The following is a 27,102-nucleotide window of genomic DNA, read 5'->3' as shown; positions in this document are numbered from 1 at the left end:
CCATTTTTTGAGGACTGTTATTCTGAACTGTCTTTCCTAATCTTTGATATTAAATTTGCAGTAGAGGATAATTTTTTTTCTAAGACTTGCATTTGTTTCCTTCCTTCCTTCCTTAAGGTGAGCACATACTAATTTTACAATGTAAAAAATAAGAGCTAGATAAGGAAAAAGAAACTAAATGATTCACCAGGCTAGAGAGATATACTCTTATCATCTTCAGAATTTACAGTTTCTTCAACATCTCACTATGAAAAATTCATACACACTAAAAAGTTGAAATTTACAGTGAACAAGGATAAACTCAGCACCTACATCTTTTGAATTTTTCACACCTAACTCATTATACATGCCTCACAGGTGTGCCTGCAGTGTGCTGAACATGGCCACTGGTTGATTTCATCAGTTTGGTCAGATTACACAAGCGTCTAATACAACCACATGACACATCAGTAATTCAATTAACTGGTAAGTGCTCACAAAATAATGGGCACACAAAGCATTTGCAGAGTAATTTCAGAACCTGTTATGCTCTGGGTATCCTCGCGGGCCTCTGAAGAAACTGGATTTTGGAATTATTCCAAAGCCTCATTCAGACCCAAGTATGAAACACACTGAAAACGACCCAGTTGTCAGGAAGCAAAACGGCTATAAACTAATGAGACTGATGTTCTGGGTTATTTCCCAAAGTTTTCTGTGCTGACAGAGTCTGTAAGTGCCCCATGTCGTCCTGCTCCAGCCACCATTCACATACCATTTTGTTTCACAGGAAAAGCCTTGAGACAAGGGTATGTAAGGATGGAATATATGACAGAACTGCTATCAGAAACCAGAAACAAGGGAGAGTTAGTAAATACATGGTGAAGGAACATGACTGACTACCTGAAAAAAAAAAACCCTTCTTTCAATTTTTATGAGTGTATTTTTACTTCAGATGAAAACCAAAAAATTGCCACAACACATAAAGATTAACTTAATATATTTTTATTTTAATATTTATACCAACAATATATTTTATATTTGTACCAACATAAAAATAGGTATATTCTTTATGCTTATAGTTTTCACATGACAATAAAAGCTAAAACATTTATAAATTAAAACAAAACCAAAAAACAAATTAACCACCTTAATTCATTTAACATAACAAATGATGCTGCTTTGTTCAAATAATAACATTTTGCCCAAATGAAATAAACCATAAGTATTTGGTTTACTAGCAAAAAGCTGCAGTTTCAGATCCCATTCTATTTCTAAATAACAATACTTGTTCACATATGTATCTTGTTCAACTGGTATTGATAAATTCAAGGCTTTTTCTCCCTCTTTCAAGATAATCAGAACAAAATATTAATCACACCGGTCAAAAGTCAGTCCTGAAATGCCCATTTTAAAAGATGTGAATTGAAAGACTGAAAAGATCAACAACTGCCTTCACTGGAATGGGCATTAATCATGAGAACCTGGAGCAGAAACCATCTTTACGAGGTAACTTGCTATAATTACTAATGAGCGGAGGAAGCACTATCTGGGAACCTCAGCACAAAGCACCAACTATCAGGGTACAACTCTGAGTAAGTATTCAACCTCTTCATGTCATGTCAGATCAGGTCTAAGGTGTACAACAGCTTCACACCATCCTTCCCCTCTCTCTCCTGTAATCTGTGTTCTGAAGCTTCAACAATTTTACTTGTTTTCAAATCAGATTTTAATTTTGAATATTTAACGCTATTGTTGATGTGCATTTCACTCTCCTCGTGTTTGCTAAGAATATGTGATAAATGCTGCCAATCTCTGCACCCATTCTCATTCTTCAGTTGATTTTTTCCCTCCCCAAAGAGTTTGCAGTACAGACAAAACACAGAATCTTTCGAGGTTGAATAAAGTAACCAGGATCTAGTGGTTTTCTCACCATTTGCAAGAATTCTTGTATAGTAAGTTTCTGAAAACTTCCTCCCTGTACTGTCTTTTGGGAAGTTAAAATTTCTTACTTGAGGTGGATCATTTTCAACTAGAGTGTCCCTCTGTTTAATACTCAAAATTCGGGGCCATGTACCTGGATCTGCAGAAAGCACAGCTGGAATAATGGAGTCTTCTGATGGTTTCTCTCCCAGTTGCTCTTGAAGTTTATCAGCTATGTCTGACACGGAAGGAGGTAAATTCACATTCTGTTGGACCACTGATGCGTCTAGGCTACATTCTGCTGAAACCTGTAATTCTGAAGTCTTTTCCTTTTTTTCTGGTATTTCTTCTGTTTTTTCTGGAAGTATGTTCAATGATCCATATAATTCTCTTTCATTTTCTTCTCCAACAGCATTCCTTTTTCTGTTTTCTGATGCTAGTATTTTTTTTAAGTTTGTTTCTATCATCTGAGGAAAAATAGATTATAATTTTCTTACATTATTAACACTGAAAAAAGTTAATGTATATACAAATGCCCAGTAAGCATATGAAAAAGATGCTTATCATTAATCATCAAAGAAATACAATTCAATACCATTACAAATCACCTCATACCCACCAGGATGCCTACAATAAAAGGAGTGATAATAACAAGTGTTAGCAGAGATGTAGAAAAACTGGAACCTTCCTAAGGCACTGATGGCAATGTAAAATGGAAAATAATGCAATTCCTCAAAATTAACAGTCACTCTGTAAGACACCCTATGTCATCCTCTGCTGACACATATGGTCACCATAGTGACCCTATGCCACTTTTGAAGAGTGGCAATTCAAAAATGAAAATACATTAAGACTTGTACAAAATGATCACAGCAGCATTATTCACAAGAGCCAAGAAAATAGAAATAACAGTGTGGTATTATCCATACAATGAAATATTATTTGGCAATAAAATTAAGTGTGGTAAAGATACATGCTACAACTTGGATGAACCTTGAAAACAGTATATGTGAAATTCAGTCACAAGGTACCATATAGTATATGATTTCATCTAATAATTAAAATTAGCTATTCTGGGGTCAAAAATGTACACACACACAAAAGAGTCAAAAAAAGAAATGTATGCACTGTGAAGGGCATCTGCTAGCTCTAGTATTTTAGTACAGGGTACAACCTGACCACGGTAAACAATGGAGCTCAGGAACCAAGAGCACTGCTCTGAGGCAGTCCTGCATGCAGAAGCAGCACCGAGGCAGAGCAGGAGTGACATGATGTGGCGTGTGCCCTGGAAGACCACCCTGACTGCACCCTGGTCTCCAGTGCTCAGGGAAACCAGGAAACAGAGACGGCCAGGAGGCTGTGGGGCCAATTCTGGCAAGAAGGGACGGCGGTCAGGTCTAGGACTATGGTAGTGGGCACAGGGCAGAGCCAGGAGTGGGTTAGGAAGTAGAATCCAGGTTAGTTGGGAAATGAGTGGCACTGGGGGCTAAGACAGAAGAGTAAGGAATAATCCAAAGTTTCTGCTTGGACACCTGACTGGATGGGGGGTTATTTACTGATTTGGGAAACAAAGAAGGAAAGTAGGCTTGGCGTGTCAGTTGTGGACAGAGTTCCAAATATTTGTGGAACATTCAAATGGAAATTAGACAGACATACTGGTGTGAACCTGAATAAATATATATTCCAGATATATTCTGGAAGTCATCAAAATACATGTTAGCTGAAACTATGGGACTGGTAAGACGATACCAAAAGAGCATATTTAAGAAGAGACAGAATGCCAAGGACTATTGCTAATGTTATTTTTTTAAACAACCAAACTCAAGCCTTGGTCTTCTTTCTTTCCTTCTTGAGTGTCTTGGTAATGAATAGGTAGTCAAGTTGTCACAATTTCCCCCACATCTAAGACTCATCTTCCTGGGGATCATTAAATTGAATTCAGTGTAGATCATCAGGAAACTCAAGGCTTACATATAATTAAACGTTGGCATCAGAGCGAACACAGCATATACATATACATATTTTCTTGCAGGATCTTAGTTCTTCACGTTACCTAAGGTATTATACATGAGGTATAACCTAGCTGTGTGACTCTGGGGAAGACCCTGTCTGAACTTCAGTATCTTTAATACTATTTCGAAGGTTTTATTTAATTGAAAGTTAATAAACATTTAGTAAAGAGAATCAACCAGTTACATCTAATTAAAAGAAATAATTCTATTAATTAAAACATCCCTTTTCCCAGAAGTACTTTGAACATTTTTAGATGATTCTTTCCATATTTATTTCCAAGTATCACAACAACATGTTTGTATCACTATTTACTGATTTTTCCTCCCACTTTTAGGCATTGCTATCGACTTCTCAATGAGGAGGGTGCAAGTTTAGTTCTCTCTGCCACTGTGCTTACCACACACAGTCACCCTCCAGCTGCCTTCTCATCCTTTTTCAACTTTGGCACCAATGATATATTGGCCAGGTCATTCTTTGCTGTGAAGGCCTGTCTGGCCCATTGCAGGTCTGTCTGCATCTTTAGCTCCCACTCACTGATGCCAAGCTCTTAGCTGCAGCATGCGGGATCTAATTCCCTGTCCAGGGATTGAACCTGTGTTCCCTGCATTGGAAGGCAGAATCTTAACCACAGGATCAGTAGGAAAGCCCTCCCACACAAAATTAACTTGAGATGGATCACAGATATAAAATTTAAACCTAAAAAGAAGACAAGATAGGTAAATATCTTCATAACCTTGGTAGGCAAAGACACCCTAAACAAGAGACAAAAAGTATTAATCAGAAAAGCAAACAGTAAATTGGACTTTACCAAAATGTAAAACTTGGGCTTTTCAAAAACACTGAGAAAAGACAAAAACACTGTCCAATAGAAAAATCTTCCAAATACATTTTACAAAAGAAATGTATCTTGAATATATAAAGAATTCCTATCACTCAATAACAGAAAAGACAACCCAATAAAAAAAGTGAACTAAAAAAAAAAAGTGAGCTAAGACTTGGATACTTTACAAAAGATATACACGTGATAAAAAAAGGAACAGCAGTTATCAGGAAATTAAAACCACAATGAGATAATCATTTCATATTCACTAGAATAGATTAAATCAAAACAGACAACACCAAATATTGTTGAGACTACGGAGTAATTGGAACTAGTGGGGACGCAAAACGGTACAGGAGAAAATTACTTCTTGTAATGTCTGCAAAATGTCAAGTCTTAAAGCAAGCAAGCTTAGATCAATCAATTTCAATACTCATTTGAGAGTAATATTCAATGAAAGACTTATAAAGGAACTAAATGAGATTCTAAGAAAAATCTGCTTAATGAAAGCTATCAGGACGGTTACTGCAAGCTTGATCATTTAAAACTCATTAAAAGAGAATTACCTGTTTATACTCGTTAACACAACTTTGGCAGCAAAATCGCATCTGCTGACCTTCAATGACCAGGACATTGTTCCCAGCTCCTTTGCCGGGCAGGTACTCGCCACACTGCTCACAGCAATTCATCACTAGACCATTGGCCAGCCTGTACTTATTAAAGCACTGGTTACTGCATAGCTTGTGTGTCACGTTGTTAACGCTGACTTCATGCCGAATCTAGAAGAAAAACCAATTTACTAAATAAATCAACCAGATTTGCGTCATACCTGATATATCTATTTTTTTTTTTCAACAAAGAATCTCCAGTAATTTCTCAGTGGAAGAAATATTCAGGTAAAAGACATTAAAAAGCACATTATACTACTCTTTTATTTTTATCTTTGATTTCTTGTAAAAAGGAAAAATAAGATTCATAGAATAAAAAGCAGTAAAATAAGAGATATTTAAGAATAACAGAAAATGAATTAGATAGGTTTTGATATGACTTGATTAAAACAAATGGATAGGGAATTTGTAGGTATTATAAACTTCACTGCCCTAGAAAACAGGGGTGAGGGATGGCCAGTGGGCACCAGTATCACCCACTTTCAGGATGGTGTCTGTAAGGACCTAAGTTCTTGCTCTGCTCAGCTCTGTGGTAGCTGAGATAAAATCCTGTCCAGAATTTGCATGGCTACCTGGTAACCCAGACCAAATTCAGCCAACTGAGCACTCCCTGGATGCCTGGGAAGACAGCAGTGACACCTAGGAAATGTGGGATGACCTACATAGGTCCACTCCATTTATTCTATGTGTTCTTCTAGGACTGGTTGTTTCCTTCATGTCCTGAACCTACATTCATTCTCATTTAGTGTGGCCAATAAGAACAAAATCCACCATGAAACCACTGCTTTCTTTATGACTGCATTCAATTCCACATAAGCACATGTTTACTCCTCATTCAATGGGAAGGGGATGTTTGTTAGGAGACAACTCTAACATACGCCTATTCTTCCCTTCAACTTCACTGAGGGAATTCAGGACACATCTATTAGGTAGATCGCAGAACATATAGTAGCACCTAAAAGTTAAAATTATCCTGGTTAATCTAGATAGTAACTTAAATAAAACTCCAGACCTCTGTTAGTTTATTGCAGATTGTACATCTTGATTTGTTCAGAACTCTTTTTCGAAGATTCTGGCTGTCTTCATAGGGAGACAAATGAGATGTACTAAAACATTTTGGGAAGGGTTCACTTGACTCCCCTTGAGGAACAACAGTAGCTTTTTTGGTAGGTGCATCTCTGAAACGCAAAGGACAGACACAATTTAAGAACATTTCTTTTTGGTCGTGCTGTGTGGCTTTCAGGATATCGGTTCCCTCAGCACCCCAACCAGGGACTGAAGCCAGGCCACAGAAGTCGCCAGGGAACTCCCCAGAATACTGCATTTTAATAGAAGTCAAATATATGAATAACAACTGACATTTTTCATTTTCTCATGATTTAATCCTAGGAATCAACTATAATTTTTGGATCCATCCAGAAAAAATCCACATTTTGGTTTCACTGCTAAGAGTTCCTAAATGATATGGGAAGAGATTCAGAAATATTTTGTTGAGACTCATGGTCGTCCAGTGGCTAAGACTCTGTGCTCCCAATGCAGGGGGCCTGGGTTCAATTCCTGGTCAGGGAACTAGATCTCACATGCCACAGCTAAAGATCTTACATGCCACAAGAAGACTGAAGATCCCAAGTACTGCAACTTAAGACCCAGCACAGCCAAACAAATAAATAACCATAAATTAACTAGAGCAAGTATTGTCATCATAGGTTGACCTTTAGAACCTTGCCACAGGTTATGACTTCTAAAAGGGGACAATCAACCAGGTAGACAAGATAGAGCGTGGGGGAAAGGGTGAGGAAAAGGCAGTGGAAAAGAGAGGGTCCATTTATCTCAATACCTAAACTCCATTTTCCTGCCAAGAGTAAGTACAGTACAAATGACCCACAGCTCTGATGTATGCTAAGCTAACTCAAATTCTGTAAAGTGGAAGACACCTGTGCATCGATTCTACCTATCGATCTCTGCAACTCTGTAAGGACATTCAGAACACATATGCATACTACCAGTGTCCAATCATATGGAGGTGTGTTGAAGGGTACAGCTTACTTTTTACATGTCACATTGCGTTTCTTTGGAGTACGCTTATGAGAGAAGGAAGAAAGGCAGGTGGTAGAACAGAAGAGATGAGCTGATCCTTTTCGCTGATAAGCTGTCTGTCCCTTCTGTAAAGGTTTTTTGCAGTTTGCACAAGTGATTTTAGCTGCTTTAGTGGGTTGCTGTTGGGCAGAAGACTGGAATATCTGTTTAGGAAGCGAGGCCACTGGTGATAAAGAATCCACCCCTGGCTGTTTCTGATTACGGGGAAAGGATGCTGACTGGGAGATCCAAGAATCTTAAAAATAAAACACACAAGAAAGTCACGAAACAGTTAAACATTCACATCAGAAAGATACTTAAAAATTTTCATTTTGCACAACAGAGTATTAAGGCAGGCTTGTTTTACAACCCAGCAGAACAATCTGCTTCATATTCTAAGTGAATAAAGCTATACTGTGCCAGCAACAGAAATGGTGGTCCTGGAATAGTACACTGAGTAACCAGAATCTCTAAGACAGACCCTCTGTGCTACAAATTTGCAAGTAATTTAAACTGAGCCTCGGTTTTCTCAGCTACAAACTGCAGTAACACCCGACCTATCAGTGTTATGAAATCTAAATGAGAGGGAATTCCCTAATGGCCCAGTGGTTAGGACTCTATGCTTTAGGTGCCAAGGGCCTAGGTTCAGTCCGTAGTTGGGGAACTAACAAGCCAAACAGCAGGAAAAAAATAAAACGCCGAATGAGGCAATGCATATACTAAAGCATCACTTTTGTACACAGAGCATTTCCTAAAGCACTTTTTCTCTTCTAAGAAAATATTAACACATTATAAAAAAATGCACAAATATAGACTACAATCTAGTATGCTGCTGCTGCTGCTAAGTCACTTCAATCGTGTCTGACTCTGTGCGACTCCATAGACGGCAGCCCACCAGGCTCCGCCATCCCTGGGATTCTCCAGGCAAGAACAATGGAGTGGGTTGCCATTTCCTTCTCCAACTCATCAAAGTGAAGTCCCTCAGTCGTGTCGGACTCTTCGGGACCCCATGGACTGTAGCCTACATCATGGATGTAGGTAGGCTCCTTCATCCATGGGATTTTCCAGGCAAGAGTACTGGAGTGGGTTGCCATTTCCTTCTCCAAAAATCTAGTATATGATATCCATTTTGATAACAACTTCCCCCTAACATTATGAAAAATTTAAAGTATATAGAGAAGCTTAAAGAATTTTACTGTGAACACCCACATGTCCACCATGTAGATGCTATACTATTTTACTGGTTTTGCTTTATCACACCTTTCTATTTATTCATTTATTCTATTTATTCATTCAAGATAGATTCTAAATAATCTTGTTATGTAGTTCAAGTAACTTGTAGATATTAGTACACTTACCTCCATAATACTTCAAAATACATGAAATTTAGACATAGCATGTTAAAGCAACTCTGTCTACAGGTACTGTAGACTATTTCCAGGTATCAGTGAGGTGGTATGGGCAGGAGACCCAGCTCTCCTACCTTTACACAGGCACTCTGCTGTTTGCCTCAAAATGCTACAGGTTATGTATGGGTTACAGTGCCTTAACATGCATACGATCATTTGGGAATCTTGTTTACACAGAGATTCTAAACTAGTAGGTCAAGTGAGGAGCCTGAGATCTGCATTTCTAATTCACTCCAGGGTAATGATGAAGCTTTGAGAGAAAGCCCAAGAGTGAGATGAGAAAAATGGCCCAAGAGTACTGAATTATTTTGTAACCGCTCTTCAAAAATAGCTTTTGTCATTAGCAAAAGGCCTATGGCCCCTTCACTTATTACAGCTCCAAACAACTTTCAGAATACTAGCAATATTAACAACTCTATTTTCACTTCTAAATTCCCATGTGCTGCTTCTAATTTTGTCCTTTTTGACATTTTATCTTAATAGGCAAAAACAAAACAGAACCAAAAAGTAACCAAAGAAATTCTTTCACTCCACAGGAAGATATGCTGGCAAACATGAAGTATATTCCAATAAAGATTTTTAGATTTCTTTTTGGGTATAAAACACATCTTATAGCATCTTATTTCCTTGACCAGGGATTGAACCTGGGCCCTCATTCGAAGTCCTAACTACTGGGCTGACAGAGAGTTCCCCTGATAAAGTTTTTATTACCAAATGCCCGTAAGTTTATTGCTTCACCTGCCTACTTCTGAACTATTTCTTTAGAAAACAAAAATTACATGTTCCATCTATAAAATACAGGATGCATTCTGGGATCAACTTCTCTGTAGATCATGTGGATAACAAAGCAGATTTAATGACAGAAATAAATGCAAAGCACTACAAGATTTCCCATTACCATTACTATGAAAGAAAAACTAGGCTTTTTATTTTTAGCCATGCCAGGTGGCTTGTGGGATTCTAGTTCCTTGACCAGGGACCAAACCCATACTCCCGGTGTGAAAGCATGGAGTCCCAACCACAGAAACGCAAGGGGATTCTTTGGGCTTGTAAATTTGTATACTTACCCACACTTAAAGGGGACACAGTTATACATAATTATGAAAAGTAAAACTTCTACTGCTAAAAAAATAGATTTTCTTTCACTTTAGCTTTGACGCATACATAAATAGAGCAAATGTTTTCTTTGTTCATACTGCAACCATTTAATTTATCCTAATTTCCAAGTTTATTTTAGTATTATTTATCTTTGTCTGCACTGGGATTCTGTTGCTGTGCATGGGCTTCTCATTGCAGTGACTTCTCTTGTTGCTGAGCAGGGGGCTCTAGGGCCCAAGGGCTTCAGTAGTTGTAGCTCACTGGATCTACAACACAGGCTCAGGAGTCATGGCCCACGGGCAGCCCTGTGACATATGGGATCTTCCAAACCAGAGACCAAACTCATGTCCCCTTCACTGGCAGGTGGATTCTTAACCACTGGACTGCCAGGAAGTCCCTCAAAGTTTCTTCTTCCATCAAATTCCTATTTTATTTATTATATTAGTGTCTCCAGGTTAAATAAAAGAAGTCTCAATCACATTTTTCCACGCTGTCCCCAGAGTAAATTTTAAGAGAAGGGGCCCAGTAGATTAATGCAAACCCCTCCTTACACGCAAGAAAAACCAAGACTTAGAAGGCAGAGGTGGTCTGCCTGAGACCAGTACATGCCAGACACACTATTTTGAGTTTTAGGTATTCTTTCTTCCCACATCCAAACTCTACTTCCTAAAGAATAACATCTTAGTATTTCTTAAGTGTTGGTCTGAGTGAAGTTACTTTAGTGTCTCAGTGGGGTTTTTTAGTTGTTAAAGAGCAACACATACACGTGAAGCTTGAATATCTTAAGTGCAGAGCTCAATAAAGAAACCACCTACCAATGCAGGTGCCACAGGAGATGCAGGTCCGATCCCTGGGTCAGGAAGATCCCTTAGAAAAGGGAATAGCAACCCACTCCAGTATTCTTGCCTACAGAATCCACTGGAAAGAGGAGCCTGCCAGGCTACAGTCCATGGGGTCACAAAGAGTCAGCCATGACTGAGCATGCACACACCTATACTTTTATGACCACCACCCAGATAAACACACAGAAAGGTCCTCATGTCTTTTCAACTCAATCACTTCCCTTCTTTCCCACAAGCCGTACCTGTCCTGACATCAGAGTAGTTGTCTTATTTTGAACTTCACATATGTCATCACGTAATCTGTACCCTGAGTTTCACACACACTGAAGATAGCTGTTCATCTGTTCCCACTGTTGAGTATTCCATTATGTGGTTCATACTATTTATCATTCTATTTCTGATGGACATTTGGAATGCTTCCAATATTTTGGGCTGAGGGGACATCAACAGTTTACTGGATAGGGGGATCTGATAAGCAAGGTCTTGAGTGACATTTCACTGTGTATGACAGAGTGGGCAGGACACAGGAGCGATCTTTGCTACTCAGGGGAGGAAGCTACAATGTATAGGGGGAGGACTGTCTTCCAATTTTTTTTTTGTCTTCCAATTTTTGACCATGATTTCTGTACATGTCTTTTAATGGTTTCCAGGGTATTTATCCTGTTCAGTATTTGTAAAGATTCTCGAATGCAAAGGTTAAAGTTTTTTCTCCATTTTAGAAAATCTTCAGTTACACCTCTTCTGCCTCATTTCTTTCTTCCTCTTTCTGGGACATTAATTACATGTCCTTTTCATCAAGTATCCTAAGTCTCTTCCGTTCTTTTCTGCATTTCGCCCTTTCTGGTTCTCACTCAGTCTGGATAATATTCTGATAAACCTAGTTCATTCACACTCTCTTCAGCTGTTCCTACAGGTAACCTACAGTTAAAATGTAGACAGATAATCCTATTACCACACCCCTCATGGACTCACTTCTAGTATCTGCTTTTTTCTCTTGATTGTGTTGTTAGATGGCCTGCCTTCTCATATCCCTGACTACCATTTCTATATGAAAAACTGGGGAAAACATTGAGACTCTGGATTATGTTCACATTCCCAATCCACAGGTCAATGGTTTTTGTTGTTTGTTTTGAAACCAGTGTCCTTCCTTGCAGGCCCCCATGAGTCTGCTAAAAGTCCCCTTTAACTCAGTGGCCATTTCCGGAATTGACCAAACTCGCATTACAGAAGAGCAACCCCAAGAAGATAGCGTCATCTCAGATATGACAAACCTCATTTTCCCAGTGTATTTGTAGCTCTATAATGCTTCTGACATTTTATACATTTTGTCTCCCCGCCATTATTCTCTGTAGGAGGGACAGGAGTTACCTATCAATTGTTAGTTTAAAATCTATTATTATCAGAAGCAGAACTTCCTAGAATCAGTATCCAGGCCAAAAATGCTTATAATCCAACAAAGATACAACACAGATGCCAAGAACAATTTCCAGGTATTCTCTTGGATGAGATTTTTGCCATTTACATAAAGATACATGATGACCGAAGAACTTTCAGTGTAATACAGTATACCCTAAAGGTTAATGAAAAAATTAAATAACACAAAGTCCATTCTAATGGACACAATTCTATTTTCATAAGCTGTTAAACAAGTTTTATCTGTCATTTATGCAGAGCCATAATTTTTTTAGGATAAAATCTGAACCCATATATTTAAATATAACTCAACTCCAGAAATTCTCATCTTGCTCTTTTTTTTTTTTTCCTGTGCTGCAAAATATTCACAGCAATTAAAGACAGACACTTTGAGGGAGCTTTGACTCTGAATAATAACAATTTCAACAGTAATATAATTGCCGCCATCTTATTCTGTATGTCTTCTGATAAAATTCATTAGTTTTACCAAAGCTGACAGCAGGCAAAAACAAAATTTGGGATTAACACTAAAATTAGACAGCTTTCAAGATGCTATATTCCATTTTAACAAAGAAAAAAGCAGCAACAAGGCATTCCTTTTGAAAAGTGACTCCACCTTTCAGAAAACTTGACACATCTTCACCATCACTCTTCACCTGACAACTTGGTAGACACTCTCTTAAGAATTCTGGACCAAGTGGTATTATTTAAAAGGATATAGTCTGTAAATTCTGTCCCCCAAAGTAGAACTTCAGAGAACCCAGGAACACTGTAAATTCATTCAAACTTCATAGATAACAGGAAGGAATTGCCTCAGCATACACAAAATAGTTCAAATGTAGCTAAGAACTTCTTCATATATATGAATGAATATCAAGTGAGTCCTTTAATGCTTGTTTTTCTGCTATATTTTAAAATCACTGATATTTCATGTCATGAGAAAATATCATAGTAATATACAGTTTTGAATTAATGAGATAAAAGGATGACAAGAATGAAAATACATCTAAGTAATCTAAACAACTTTTGCAAGTCTCAGTTATGTCCACTATTTGAGTGGAGTGACAGTATCACATCTAACCACAGTATGCTCCTTTATAGTTAAGTTTATCAAGTTTATGTGCTATGCTTTTAAATTGAAAAGCATGTTACTGATCCATTTCACCATTAAATACACAACTTCAATTTACTTCAGAAAGTGAAAAATAGGTCAAGGCTGAAGCATCAAAGATATACATGGCAAGGTTTATATTTTAACTTAAGAGCTTATATGTACATAAGATTGAATTCATGCTTCCACAAATATACATCTAAAATTTAGGAAATAATTACAAAACAAGAAATAAGTGAAAGAAACAAATCAATTATATTAGAAATAAAATTTTTTTAAAAGAAGAGTGAACAGATCCAAAAGAATGATTTTTCAATGAACATTATTTCAAGTCTTCAACATCTTCAACTGTTTTTAAGCTTATCACATCATTCTTCACAGAGATCACAAGTTTTTTATATTATTTCTCATGTTTCACTCAATCAATAAATAAAAGATGTACATGGTAATAAGTAGATGACAAACATGAATGAATAAATTTATATTTTGCAAATCTATTTTTAAAAGTTCAGTGATATATAAATTTGGGCTTTCCTGATAGCTCAGCTGGTAAAGAAGCCACCTGCAATGCAGGAGACCCTGGTTCAATTCCTGGGTCCAGAAGATCCCCTGGAGAAGATAGGCTACTCACTCCAGTATTCTGGGGCTTCCCTGGTGGCTCAGCTGGTAAAGAATCCGCCTGCAATGCAGGAGACCTGGATTCGATCCCTGGGTTGGGAAGATCCCCTGGAGAAGGGAAAGGCTACCCACTTCAGTACTCTAGCCTGGAGAATTCCATGGACTGTATAGTCCACGGGGTTGCAGAGAGTCAAACACAATTGAGGGACTTTCACTTCACTTCAAAGCATTCTTGGCTAAAAAATTCCATGTACAAGAGCCTGGTGGGCTATAGTCCATGGGTTCGTTAGAGTCGGACATGACTGAGCTACTAAGCAAGCAAGCATGATATATACATTAAGGAAGTTATCACCTTTAAATGGTCAGTTTAGCAAACATTAAACAATATTCCTACTCCTGAGGACAGTTTACAACATGGAAAAAAGCCCAGAATTTTTTTATGAGGGCCATTTTGCATTTACCATGAAAAGCTTTAAAAAACTGACATCTGACTTAGCCGTTTCACCTACAGAAACTTTTCACTAGAAAATAAGTGTGCTAAACTTAGAGATTTGACATGTCAATCAATATACTACTGATGAAATGTCAAATGCTTCCCCCCAGGTCAAGAATAAGACAAGGGAGTCCAGTGGTTAGGACGTGGTACTTTCACTGCTGAAAAGTTGGGGTTCAATTCCTGATTGGGGAACTAAGATCCCACAAGCCCCACAGTGCTGCCAAAAAAAAACAGACACGACTTTATACTTTGATCACTCCTATTCAACATTACGTAAGAAATAAAAGAGGATGTGCCAGGCTAAACTATTTTCATAATAAAACAGATTATTTGTCTTTTTCACTATGCTGGCATTTGCACTAATGGTGCAAAAGCAATGATGAGTAAAACTGCTCACAGTGGAACCCAACTGTACTAGAAAAGTTGTCCTCACTATCAGGCACATTTACTTCTGCTGTTCTTCTTCCAATACCGACAGGTCGACACTATTCTGATACTAAACACCTGGAGTGAGCACCAGCCCTGCTTAAAGACACATCCACAACAAGACTGCCCTCCCTTCACATGCCACCTGGATTCCTGGCCAACTGGCTGCAAATCCGGGAGCTTCCTAAGGCCACTTCAGGTTTGATAATTTGCTAGAATGACTCAGAGAACTCAGGAAAGCTTTATACTTATCATCAGTATTATTTAAAGGATACAAATCAGGACCTGCCAAATGAAAAGACATACAAGCTGAGGAGAGGGAGGATCCCAATGCAGAGCTTCTGCCCATTCTCTGTCAATCAGGTAGCGTCACCCACCGGGCATGGATGAGCTCACCAACCAGGAGGCTACACTGATCTCAATGTCGAGAGTTTGTACTGGGTTTCATCACCATGTGGACATGAATGATGGGATTATTTGCTGCAGGTGATCAGACAATCTCAGCCTCTTTCTCCTCCATGGAGGGTGTGCTGGCTCAAAGGCCCAACTACTTGAATCACATGGTTGGTCTTTCGACCTTCCCTTAGCCTTAGAATTGGTTAATCTCAAGGGTTCAGCCTCTCTCCCAAGAAACATGGACAAAGACCAGTGAAATTATTTATTATACAAAAGAAGTCCTTGATGAAAAAGTAAAACTTAGTATGAATTTTACTAAATTTCAGCCTCTGATTACATCTTAATACTCTGTATGATGAACGAGGAAGCTGTATGATGAATGGGGAAGCATCCAGAAGCCACTTCCTTTTCATAACAAAGTACAATGAGACACAGTGGAAAAGCACTTGCAAAACTTGCACTGCAGGCTGAACTAGCCTTGAAAGAATGACAAACTGGTTACATTTTCTTAAATTAAGCTTTTCATTTCAAAAAAATAACTGTTTGTTGCCAATGAGAAAATTTGATGTTTCAAGTGAAAATCAGAATGTTTGAAAACTTGCATCTAACACTGCTAGCTTTCTAAGGTGTCAACATTTAGAAGACCTAGGTAACTCAGTGAATCAACACTTACAAATAATGAAAGCACAATGTTACCAATTCATTCAAAGGTAAAATTCATCTGAAGATTAATGAATTTTAGTGTAATAATGTATGAAAAGTTCATTATACAGTTTCAGATTCCACACTGTAAGAACTTTTAAGAAATGACCACTTATCAAGTTTTGGAGCTATGTCAAAAGGAAAAGAAAATATCCATAATTAACTAAAAAGACTAGTAAAATATCGCTCCATTCTACAATCATGTATGTATGTGAGGCCAGATTTTCTCCTTATACTGCAAACAAAAGAAGACAATGCAACACATTCTATGTAGAACTCAATCGGAGGAGCTAAATATACTGTCTTCAACTAAGCCAGAATAACGTCACTTTTTTCACTAAATTTCTTTGAAAGTAGTTATATTTCATTAAAAATATGTCACATAATACATAATTATTGTTAAGTACTTTTCAAATTTAAGTTTTAATTTCTAGTATGATAACAGATAAAAACAAACAAAAAACTCTGGGTTCCTCAATCATTTCAAAGAGTGAAACTGAGTTTGAAAGTTTGAGAACTGTCCTTTAGAAATAATAAACAATGTAAACAAAGACATTTAGTGTGTGGAGTTTCAACAGTTAAAAAAAAATGACAAAACATAAATGCCTTTAGAGGAATAAATATCTCAGACAACAGAATATTTTATAGTCACTGAAAATTCTGTTTTTAAAATGACATAACATACTTAAAACTTACATTAAAAAAGTCAAGAGAACACAAAACTATATACAATATGCTCTAAATTCTATTTTTAAAACCACAGAGGCAAAATGACTGATAGCAAACAAACTAAAATTTTAACAGCTATCAGTCACTTCTACTTAGTGGGTTGGTAACAGATACTAGTTCCTTATTTCTAACTATGATTTCTTTCAAATGTTGTGTAATGTTCTCATAATCAGAGAAAAAGATTAATTTTAAAAAATTTTAAAGAAAAAAATATACTAGCATTCCATTAAACAATAAGTGATTCGGTTCTTAGCTCTTGTTACTTTCTAGTTCTTTTCTAAAATTCTAAGTTGATAGATGGCCAAAAGCAAACACAAACAAAAACCAAAGAACAAACAAAAAAACAAAGGGCACATTAAGTCATGAAAAAGCTGAAAAAAAAAGATTTGCTAAATTTTAAATAACTTTCATTGTATTTTACCAGAACACGAATGGCCACAGAAGTGTATTTAAAATATAGATCTCTGATTTAAAGAAAGTTTTCCAAATTTAAAATGAAGAAACTAATAAAGTGCTAATTTAAAACAAAAATCAGGAACAGTCCAAGAGTAAACACTTGAAAAATCTGAAAAATCAAGTTATGTAATTACAAATTAAATTATTATGTAATATTACTTTAATCCTTTAGTTCACTACCCATCTTTTATCCTAAGAATTTTACATTAAAGATGGTAAACAAAGATGGAGGTAAGAATTATGGGAGTTTTCAGTTAAAATACAAAACACTTGGGTAAACTGCAGTTTTACTAAGTAAAAAAAAGTCTATTTTAATATGAAAGTTAACAAAAAAAATTTCACATATAGAATAAATAAACTGGATATAGGTACTAAGAGTAAAAGCCAAAAGCTTACAAATTTAGGGTGAAAGGAAAGTATTTAGTATCACTCACTGCTTACCAGGACTATGATGAGTTGTAAATCCTCCATTCTGAAATTCACCTCCTGCCACATTCATTCTACCAGGATTAAAAGGTCCTACTGCAGTCTTGGTCTGTGAAGTTAAAGACGGGGTGTATGTTTGCATATTAACACCAAAATTACTTGACTGAAGTCCTTTAGCGACATCTCCCAAGTTGGAATTCTATAGTGATGTTATATTTGTAATCATTAAGTTCATATCTCGCCCATCATTCAGAGCTTAAAACCTGCTTCTAAAGTTGTAACATTAGTAATATGAATTTCACAGTCGATTCTGTAGTGATAACACCATTACCCATTCCTGCATTTACCTTACTTCTGGAAAGACTGGAAGTGGAGAAATCCAAATCTTTGGTTCTGTTTTTAGTTCCAGGAAATCCCCATTCAATAAAACTGGAAGAAACTGTCTTTTCCCTTCCATTTGTTTCCATGTCCTCTTCATCATCAATAACAATTGTCTCACTTGTATTTCCCTTCTGAGAAGCCAAATATCTTGAGGAAGGAAGAATTACAGAATAATGTCCTTGAAGCTTTTTATTTCTTGATGCAGGAAATACAAAATGTCTTTGATCAGCTATTACTGGAGCAGAACTTGAAGGAGGTTGTATAGATTCAATAAACACAACATCATCATCATCACCATTATCACCTTCCACCAATGAGTTTCTAGACCTATTAACTAACAGACTAGCTGGGTCACCAAATGAGTCTCCTACATCCATGAGACTAGCTGCCATGGCTTTACTCCCTAATAAGATAGGAGTCTGTTCAGTCAAGTCTAATCTTCCTGCTGAACATTCACCCATGCCAAAGAACCTGTAACAGAAAAGAAAAAAAGTTCGAGTAAATTATGATTATTACATTTTATTGCAATTAAATAGCATAAGTGAAATTTAAAATTCTTTTCTGTGATTCTATCTATTAGTAAGTTCTTCAATGAAATAGAAAATAGTACAAAATAATTCCATCTCCAATAACCCAGGGTCCAAATACAGTTAGTATACCAGATATATCTTTATCTACTAAAATTATTATATTGTCCAAACTATGTTTCCCTAGTGTGTTTTTTCATTGTTTTTCAAATTCTCTGCTTCCAATATAACTATGTAATTAAATCATTCCGAAACTTTTTTTGTCATTGTCCACAAATTGCCAGATACTATATTATAGGTTTACGTAAAATTCTGAAAAAACCCATGAGGTACATATAGTTTAATTCATTTTATAGATCAGGAAACATATGGGTAAGCCCGAATAGCATTTCCACTCAGGGCTCTAATTTTAGGCCCCAAATTCTTAGCCTTGGTTTTATTTAACAAACACTTCTGTGTACCTATATGCACTAGAGAACGACAAAGGAAAGGATCCAGATCCAAATAATTGGAAGAATTTGGAGAAGTGAAAGATCAATGGAGCAAAGCTCTCAAAGCAGATGAGACAAGAGGAGGATGAGGATATGCACAGCACCAGGTGGTAATGAAGCTAATCATGAACAAGAAATCACCTTTATCTCAAAAGCAAGAGGGAAAAGTTAAGTGTATGGCTGTCCCTCAGTACCCACAGGGGGTTTGGTCCCAGGATATCCACGGAGGCTCAAGTCCTACAGTTGGCCCTCCGTATCTGAGGTTCCACATCCACAGATTCAACCAATCCTGGATCCTGCAATACTACAGTATTTACTGAAAAAAATCTATGTATTAAGTGCATCTGGGCAGTTCAAACCCATGTAGTTCAAGCGTTTGTCCAATTATAACTGGAACGTATATAAGTATGTAGAAACAATAGATGGAAAGCTGAGCTAAGTTTACAAATGCTGGCTTCAATTTTCTTAGAAGCTCAAGACAGTGAAAGAGGTGGGATCTGTAGGGGTACTGAATAATTAAGAGAACTCATACAGCAGTCATCATTCAATTTTAAACATTTCATACTGAAATATGCTAAGTAACATTCTATTCTAAAATTTTCCCAACTAATTTTAAGTGATAGTACTTAGTCATACAATAGATAATGTTTATTCTTAATGGGTGCTGTATCATTAAATATAGTAATTCAGTAAATGCTTAAATAAGTGAGGTAGGAACTATTCTTTGTCTCATTTTACTGATCAGGAAACTAAGACTCAGAAGACGGTAAGTAATCTGCCTGGCCTGCCCAAGTCTCCACTGCTGGAAAGGGTGGAATCAGGAGTCAAATCCAAGAAATCTGACTCTATAATCTATTTCATAGACACCACATTATATGCAATTATTGTATACAATTTCTTAAGTCCTTGTTTTATTAAGATGAAACAAAATTAACAGTCATGTAACTGTACTTCAAAGATAAATAACAAATCTAAGGAACCAGTTAAAAGGGTTATAAAGGAAATACGAAAATTAGGATCAGAATTAACACCTATCCAATAAGCTTATAATGTGGTTGATTTTCAAATGAAAGAGGCAATAACTCGCCTAAACTAAATCATGAAATTTAAGAACTGTTATTTACACATACACAAATTCTTGTTAGTTCTTTCTGTATTTGAATAAATCTAAAAAGGAAAAGAACAATTTCTGGGGAAGAGCAACAGCTGACTCCATGGTGCCCTCTGGTGGCTGTTAGGTTCTATCTTGATCTTCCCAAAGAAAATAATAGGGGATTCTTTATGCTCAGCTCATTCCAGTCATCTATTTCTGAAAAAAAGATTAAGTATTTATCTATTTTCAAATTTCAGGTTGTAAAAAAGTTAAAACCCAACCCTGCTGCTGCTGCTGCTGCTAAGTCGCTTCAGTCGTGTCCGACTCTGTGTGACCCCATAGACAGCAGCCCACCAGGCTCGCCCGTCCCTGGGATTCTCCAGGCAAGAACACTGGAGTGGGTTGCCATTTCCTTCTCCAATGCATGAAAGTGAAAAGTGAAAGAGAAGTCGCTCGGTCCTGTCCGACTCCCAGCGACCCCATGGACTGCAGCCTACCAGGCTCCTCCGTCCATGGCAGTTTCCAGGCAAGAGTACTGGAGTGGGATGCCAGGGCCTTCTCCAAAACCTAACCCTAACCACTATTAAAAGTCACTGTTTATATACTTTAATTATCATTTTCTTAATTCTATAAACATAAGCCTACAAAAAAGTTTTAAATATTTCTATGATATTATCCAAAAAGAGAAAAGGTTAAAGTTTAGCTAAGGCACTAAGCAAATTACCTCACTTAATTGACTTTTACTTTTCTAAACTGTGAACTTGTTCATACTATAAATGGGGATAAAAAAAAAAGACTGAGGTTTTTATTGTGATAACTGGACATACAGGTCCCTGGTCTCTGACTGGATCATATTAAAGAGTGCAAAAATGATAAATCTCTCTCTACCGAGAAAGTATTTAGGCAAATACTTTGGCTCCACCCTAGGATTTCAACAAATGTCTCAGATCAGATCAGTCGCTCAGTCATGTCCGACTCTTTGCGACCCCATGAATCGCAGCACGCCAGGCCTCCCTGTCCATCAACAACTCCCGGAGTTCACTCAGACTCACATCCATCAAGTCAGTGATGCCATCCAGCCATCTCATCCTCTGTTGTCCCCTTCTCCTCTTGCCCCCAATCCCTCCCAGCATCAGAGTCTTTTCCAATGAGTCAACTCTTCGCATGAGGTGGCCAAAGTACTGGAGTTTCAGCTTTAGCATCATTCCTTCCAAAGAAATCCCAGGGCTGATCTCCTTCAGAATGGACTGGTAATTAATCTTAAATATTTTGTCTTCCTGTGGTATCTTTTGGAGAAGGCAATGGCACCCCACTCCAGTACTCTTGCCTGGAAAATCCCACGGACAGAGGAGCCTGGTAGGCTGCAGTCCATGGGGTCGCTGGGAGTCGGACAGGACCGAGCGACTTCACTTTCACTTTTCACTTTCATGCATTGGAGAAGGAAATGGCAACCCACTCCAGTGTTCTTGCCTGGAGAATCCCAGGGACGGGGGAGCCTGGTGGGCTGCAGTCTATGGGGTCGCACAGAGTCGGACACGACTGAAGCGACTTAGCAGCAGTAGCAGCAGTGGTGTATTTTTGTTAAAAATCTTTATTGAATGTGTTACAATGCTGCTTCTGTTTCATGCTTTGGTTTTCTGGCCAAGATGTATACGGGACCTTAGCTCCCTAAACAGGGATTGAACCTTCACCCACTACATTGGAAGGCGAAGTCCTAACTCCTGGACCACCAGGGAAGTTCCCTTCCTGTGGTATCTTATTCATCTACAACTATTTAATTTTCATCTCGATACAATGAAAATTAATATGAAATTAAAGGAATATCCACACAGAGATGTGTGGAATCTAATGGGAGTTCCCTGGTTGCTCAGTGGTTAGGATTCCAGGTTTTCGCTGCTGTGGCCCAGGACTCAATCCCTGGTCAGGGAAGTGACTTCCCACAAGCCTCACAGTGCAGCCAAGAGAAAAAAAAAATTGGACTAGAATTTCAGCCTAACTAAAAAACTAGGCTGAAACCCAAGCAAGACTCTTATATGTAAATTATCTCTAGGCTGTAGGTAATAACCTTGCAACGTTAAGAAGGTATTTCATTATCGGTAAAGGTAAGAGTTAACACTAAAACAAAGACACAAATTAGGGTCCTTTGCCCTATTGTGTTTACTTTTATTCTAGTTTTTATTTCCTAACGATTGCTAGTTATCTTTTCAAAAGATTACACTAAAATATATATAACATAAAATGCTATTTTAATCATTTTTAAGTATGCAGTTCAGTGTTATAGTTTTTTAAATATGCCTTTTTAAAGCTGCAAAAATGTCTGCTGAATTCTTAAGTTACAACTCAGTATCATTAATTTCCTGAGATCACCTTCAATTAAAAAAAGTTGAATACTAGCCAGTCAATACTCAATTATGTTTATGCACAATTTGGTAGAACTTACATATTAAAATGACTCAAAAAACAGTAGCTAAAATAGAAATGGTGTTATTAATATGACAAGATTAGCACTTGATGATAAAGGTAAACAAACCTGCTCACAAGCCTTCAAATATTAAAATCACCAAGAAAGTATTTTCAAATATTTAATCACTGCTCCAAAGGTTCATTTTTGGCTACCTATTACCACATCTATATCTTCAAGGCTCTATGAAACATAAAGGATGCATGCTATAAAAATCTGTTGATCACTTAGTAAGTTCTAGAACACATTCTAGGGCATCTCTGAACTTATACTGTAACAGATCTTTTGTAATATAAAAATATTTGTATATTTACATAAAAATAACATCAATTTTAAAGTTAGCTTCCTGTTACAAGGATTCCCATTTAAAATCAAAAACTAAATAAAGGTATATGATGATTCTCGAGGTTTTACTCACAACTGTAAAGAGACAGGAAAAGGAAGAATCAAATGAACAATCACAACAAACAGCAGGAGAACTACTTAAGTACCTAATAGGCACTTAAGAGACGGTAGATTGATCACACAAAACGAACTTCAATCCCTTCTAAAATCCCCATAAATGACAGTAAAGTTCCTACTCACAATGAAAAACTAAAGAAGAAACAAAAGCAAAAAATCTGATAAGCTGAAGAGCAGCAGGTGGATGAATAGTTAACCAACTCTGCCTGAGACAGCCTAACTCTAAAACAGTAAAGGAAAAAACTGAGAAACCTCTGACTTAAGCTGCGGAATCATCAAAAGGCTCAAAGCCTGTAACTCCTGATATCACTGGAATAGGGAGCAGACAGCTAAAACAAGGAGGATGTGAAATTCCAGGTCCCTTCCCTTTCTCACTTTGATGATCACAGGTCTTCCCCCTTTCTGGCCCAAGTTCTAGACTTCTCTTCTTTGGAGAGGATAGAACAAAAGACCTTTGTTTCAGGTTTACCAGGCACTGGTGAATGCTTCAATATCATGTATTTGAAATGCTCCCTTTCCCAGCTGATTTCCAGAGAGCAGGCATCCAGACTTCAATCTTCCAAGCAGCAGACTCTTCCCCAGAAAACTTCTTTCTCAGAAACACTCCTTTCTGTGGAATTAGGAACCCCCCAAAATGAAAGACCTAAAGATAATGACTTCAGAGGTTCTCCATCAATTGGCCTAAAAAGATTCATCCTACAGTGAAGCTCCAAGTTGAAACATTCCACTCATTTTTCTAATCTATTTTCTATTTCTCAATTCTTAACCATGAGTAGACCAACCAAGGATTATAAAATATCTGAAGAAATCCTCAAATAAGAAAAACAGTCCTGACATATATATATACTATTGATACTGTGCATAAAATAGATAACTGAGAACCTACTGTACAGTTCACTAAACTCTACTCAATGCTCTGCAGTGACCTAAATGGAAAGGAAATACAAAAAAAGAGGGGATATATGTATATATACAGGTATAGCTGATTCACTTTGCTGTACAGTAGAAACTAACACAATGCTGTAAACATAACTCAACTATACTCCAATAAAAAATAATGTAAAAGAAAAAGTTGTTAAAAGAAAAAAAGGAGAAAGAGAAAAGTGCAGGAAAAAGAAAACAAAATCGAAATCCACACAACTATCAGAACTCTAGCCGGACACATGACAAGCAAAAGACCATAAAAAATTGCTATTTCTAGTATTAAAAAAGAACTTCTAGAAATAAAAGCTTACCAAAAATGGAAAACTCAGTAAAAGGACTGAAAAATAAAGCTGAGGAAATATCAGAAAACAAAAAACACAAGAATTGTAGCTACTGTTAACAATGTGTGTGTATGTTTCACATAACTTACGGGCTAGGCACTGTACAATCTTCATAGCAATTGGGAACACAGACACAATTTACTCACGTATAAAATGTGGATAAAAAAGTGTATTTAATTGAATAAGATGTGCATTTATAAAGGTTCAGTTATTGACTCTTATTTAGTTTGCACTTGCCAAAGTAATAAGAGAGCAGAGATATAAACCAGGTATGAAATCTGACTGGCACTAAACCTAGTCCTTCCCACACTGTGCTCACCTATGCTAGGAACCTGCTGTTGAGAAAAGTGGATTTTCTAAGTGGTAATAACTGAGCCAGCGATTTGTTATCCTTCCAATCTTTTAGTCTCCACTAGTTCCCTTTTCCTAATAAAGTCCCTCATAGCTCTAGAACCCTGTCCACATTCCTTCACCTCACACAACTACCACATAATCTGAAATATCATTTCAGGTATCCTATGAAAATCACCCAGTCAAAACAATATCCATTCCTAAAAGCTGTCTAACTAATGAAATGTGCCATGAAGCATATCAGAGTAAGTGCACAGTCGAGTCTGGCAAGAAGCAACAACAGCAGAGGGAAGGCAGGAATAATACTATGAGAAACAGCAGTATTCACAAGTTTCTTTTTGATGACTGGTGAAAAACTGACCAGCTGGACGGACAAAATAGGCAGGATCTAAGACTGTACAGAATCCCAGATAATAAATGTAGAATCAGAGATTTTTTTTAAAAAATCATTTTGAGACACTTTACAAAATTGACTCAGGCAAGGATTGGTGTTAAAGTCATTAACGCCAACAGGTGACAGGGAACTGGGCATTTTATTGTACCAAAATGAACAGCACTTAGGTTACTTTTTAGTAACAAGAAAAAAACACACATCAACTTGGTAATGGAGACTGTCACTACCAATTTAGTAATTCGGTGGTCAATGAGAATCGCTACTAGGGTAAGAACTAGATTATCTCTTAAAAAAAAAAAAAATCTCCTGATGTGATGCTTGCCAGAGTTTTATCAGGATACAGAAACACAAATCTTCCTCAAATATAAGACAAACACACACACAAAGTATTGTGTCCATCAACCTTAGAAAACGATAAGATTCAATCAGTCTAGTTAATTCAACAGTATGGAAAAAAATTATTTCTAACCATTAGAAAGCAAAAAAAATGTTAAGAAAGCATTAAAAATGGAACATCTTAGAACTCTAAGAGAACACCAGTGGTGTAAATATGAGCAGGCACTCCCCATGCTTTCCCAGGGACTTCCCTGGCTTGGCTCTGGGGACAAGGTCCACTCCAGAAACTAACTCTCTGCCTTCAAGGTAAGAGAAAGGTAAGTTCCAACTCTGCTGCTGCTGCTGCTAAGTCGCTTCAGTCATGTCCCATTCTGTGCGACCCCATAGACGGCAGCCCACCAGGCTCCCCGGTCCCTGGGACTCTCCAGGCAAGAACACTGGAGTGGGTTGCCATTTCCTTCTCCAATGCATGAAAGTGAAAAGTGAAAGTGAAGTCGCTCAGTAGTGTCTGACTCTTAGCGACCCCATGGACTGCAGCCTACCAGGCTCCTCCGTCCATGTATTTTCCAGGCAAGAGTACTGGAGTGGGGTGCCATTGCCTTCTCCGGAAGCACACTCTAGTACTGCGCTAACTGTATTCCACAGACACACAGGGTAAAATTACTCACCGTCGACGCTTTCCTCCTTAATTACTATCACCGAACTATCACCAGACTGTCCTGAAGGTGATTCCTGGCCCTAGAACGAAGAATGAAAACGGACTTCGTTATAGCCAACCTAGACGCAGCACCAGTTCACCAGAGAGGAAGCAAAGGGACAAGAAGCCTCAGCGCTCCTCCACACACACACCCCCCCACCCCACGGCCGCCGAGGCACCAGGTACACAAACACCGAGGCTCCGCCACTACCACACAACCACACAGTCCCTGCGAGCCAAAGGCGGGAGGCGGAGGGCGAGCGCGGCCTCGAGCCCGCGGAGACGCCTATCCCCCGATTCGGCCCGCTCGCCGCCGCCGCTGTCCCTCAGGAACCCACTCGCCCGCAGCTCGCGTCGCCGCGGGGCGGAAACCCCCGTGTTGGCCCGGAGCCCGAGACCTGCCCGCTCCGCGTCCGCCATTAGAAACTCGCCCAAATAAGCCGTGAGAAGACGCCGCGCCAGGGTCTGGGCGGCCGAAGAGAGGACCTGGTGCGGGGGAGCTGTGTCCTCACCCCCAAACGTGCGGACCCAGGGTCGCTGCCGGGAGAGTGCGAGCTCGGCCACGAGAGCCCACGGAGGCGCCCCTTCCCCCACCCGGCGACCCCCGAGGCCCGTCGGCGGCCGCCTCACTCCGCCCTCGCGGCCGCGCCCGCACTCCCGCAGCCCGCGGGCCGCCCGCCAACGCGCCTGGGACATTAGCGGAGCCGCCGGCAGCCGGAGGCCCCGAAGCGGTAGCGGCGACGGCGGCCGCGCCGCGGGGCGCTCGTCCCGGGTCGGTGGGAGGCTTCGGAGGCCGCCCTCACCCATCTCCGCCTCCCGGCGCCCCCGCCTCCGGAGGCTGCGCCGCTCCCGGCCACCCCCACTGTCGGCGGCCCTGGACTGGAGACACGGCGGGGACAAGCCTCACCCGGTTCTGGATGCGGCTCAGCGGAACAAACCTCCCCGCCCCCGGCCCACCCCCCTTCGGCAACACGCGCAACTACGCTCGGTCCAGTGCCCGCATTAGCGCTGGTGAGGAGGCGGAGGCGGCGGCCGCGGCGGCGCGG

The 27,102-nt window shown here is 38.7% G+C and overlaps 1 protein-coding gene across 13 annotated transcripts; it reads right to left on the bottom strand.

Annotated features, from left to right (window-relative positions):
• Positions 1-965: 965 nt before the first annotated feature.
• Positions 966-27,102, bottom strand: ZMYM5 (zinc finger MYM-type containing 5). 13 transcript variants are annotated; one of them, XM_086329901.1, is made up of 9 exons: positions 26,964-27,102; positions 26,028-26,097; positions 23,483-23,623; positions 17,946-18,450; positions 17,614-17,707; positions 7,447-7,732; positions 6,413-6,578; positions 5,299-5,511; positions 966-2,366 (listed from the first exon to the last, which is right to left on the bottom strand). In XM_086329901.1, exons 4-9 carry the CDS (start codon positions 18,438-18,440, stop codon positions 1,599-1,601), a joined length of 2,022 nt encoding a protein of 673 aa, XP_086186027.1. In that variant the 5' UTR covers positions 18,441-18,450; positions 23,483-23,623; positions 26,028-26,097; positions 26,964-27,102; the 3' UTR covers positions 966-1,598. The 13 variants fall into 13 exon arrangements, with proteins under 13 accessions (XP_086186027.1, XP_086186018.1, XP_086186028.1 ...); XM_086329892.1 differs by lacking the exon at positions 23,483-23,623 and adding an exon at positions 25,346-25,426 and having other exon boundaries at positions 26,744-26,971; XM_086329902.1 differs by having other exon boundaries at positions 26,744-26,971.

The sequence above is a fragment of the Bos grunniens genome, chromosome 12 (genome assembly GCF_055505025.1).
Source record: "Bos grunniens cultivar Pamir isolate PY7600 chromosome 12, Bosgru_T2T1.0, whole genome shotgun sequence".
Classification (NCBI taxonomy): domain Eukaryota; kingdom Metazoa; phylum Chordata; class Mammalia; order Artiodactyla; family Bovidae; genus Bos; species Bos grunniens.
The sequence above is the reverse complement of the archived record's forward strand: the minus strand, read 5'-3'. Positions and strand labels throughout refer to the sequence as shown.

Coding starts and splice junctions, on each gene's coding strand:
- ZMYM5 (XM_086329892.1), bottom strand. CDS start 25,422: ATGGACACAATACTTTGTGTGTGTGTTTGTCTTATATTTGAGGAAGAT. Junction 7,733..17,613: donor TACAACTCATCATAGTCCTG/GTAAGCAGTGAG, acceptor TTTATTTTTAAG/ATTCTTGGATCTCCCAGTCA. Junction 6,579..7,446: donor CGCAATGTGACATGTAAAAA/GTAAGCTGTACC, acceptor TTTGCGTTTCAG/AGATGCACCTACCAAAAAAG.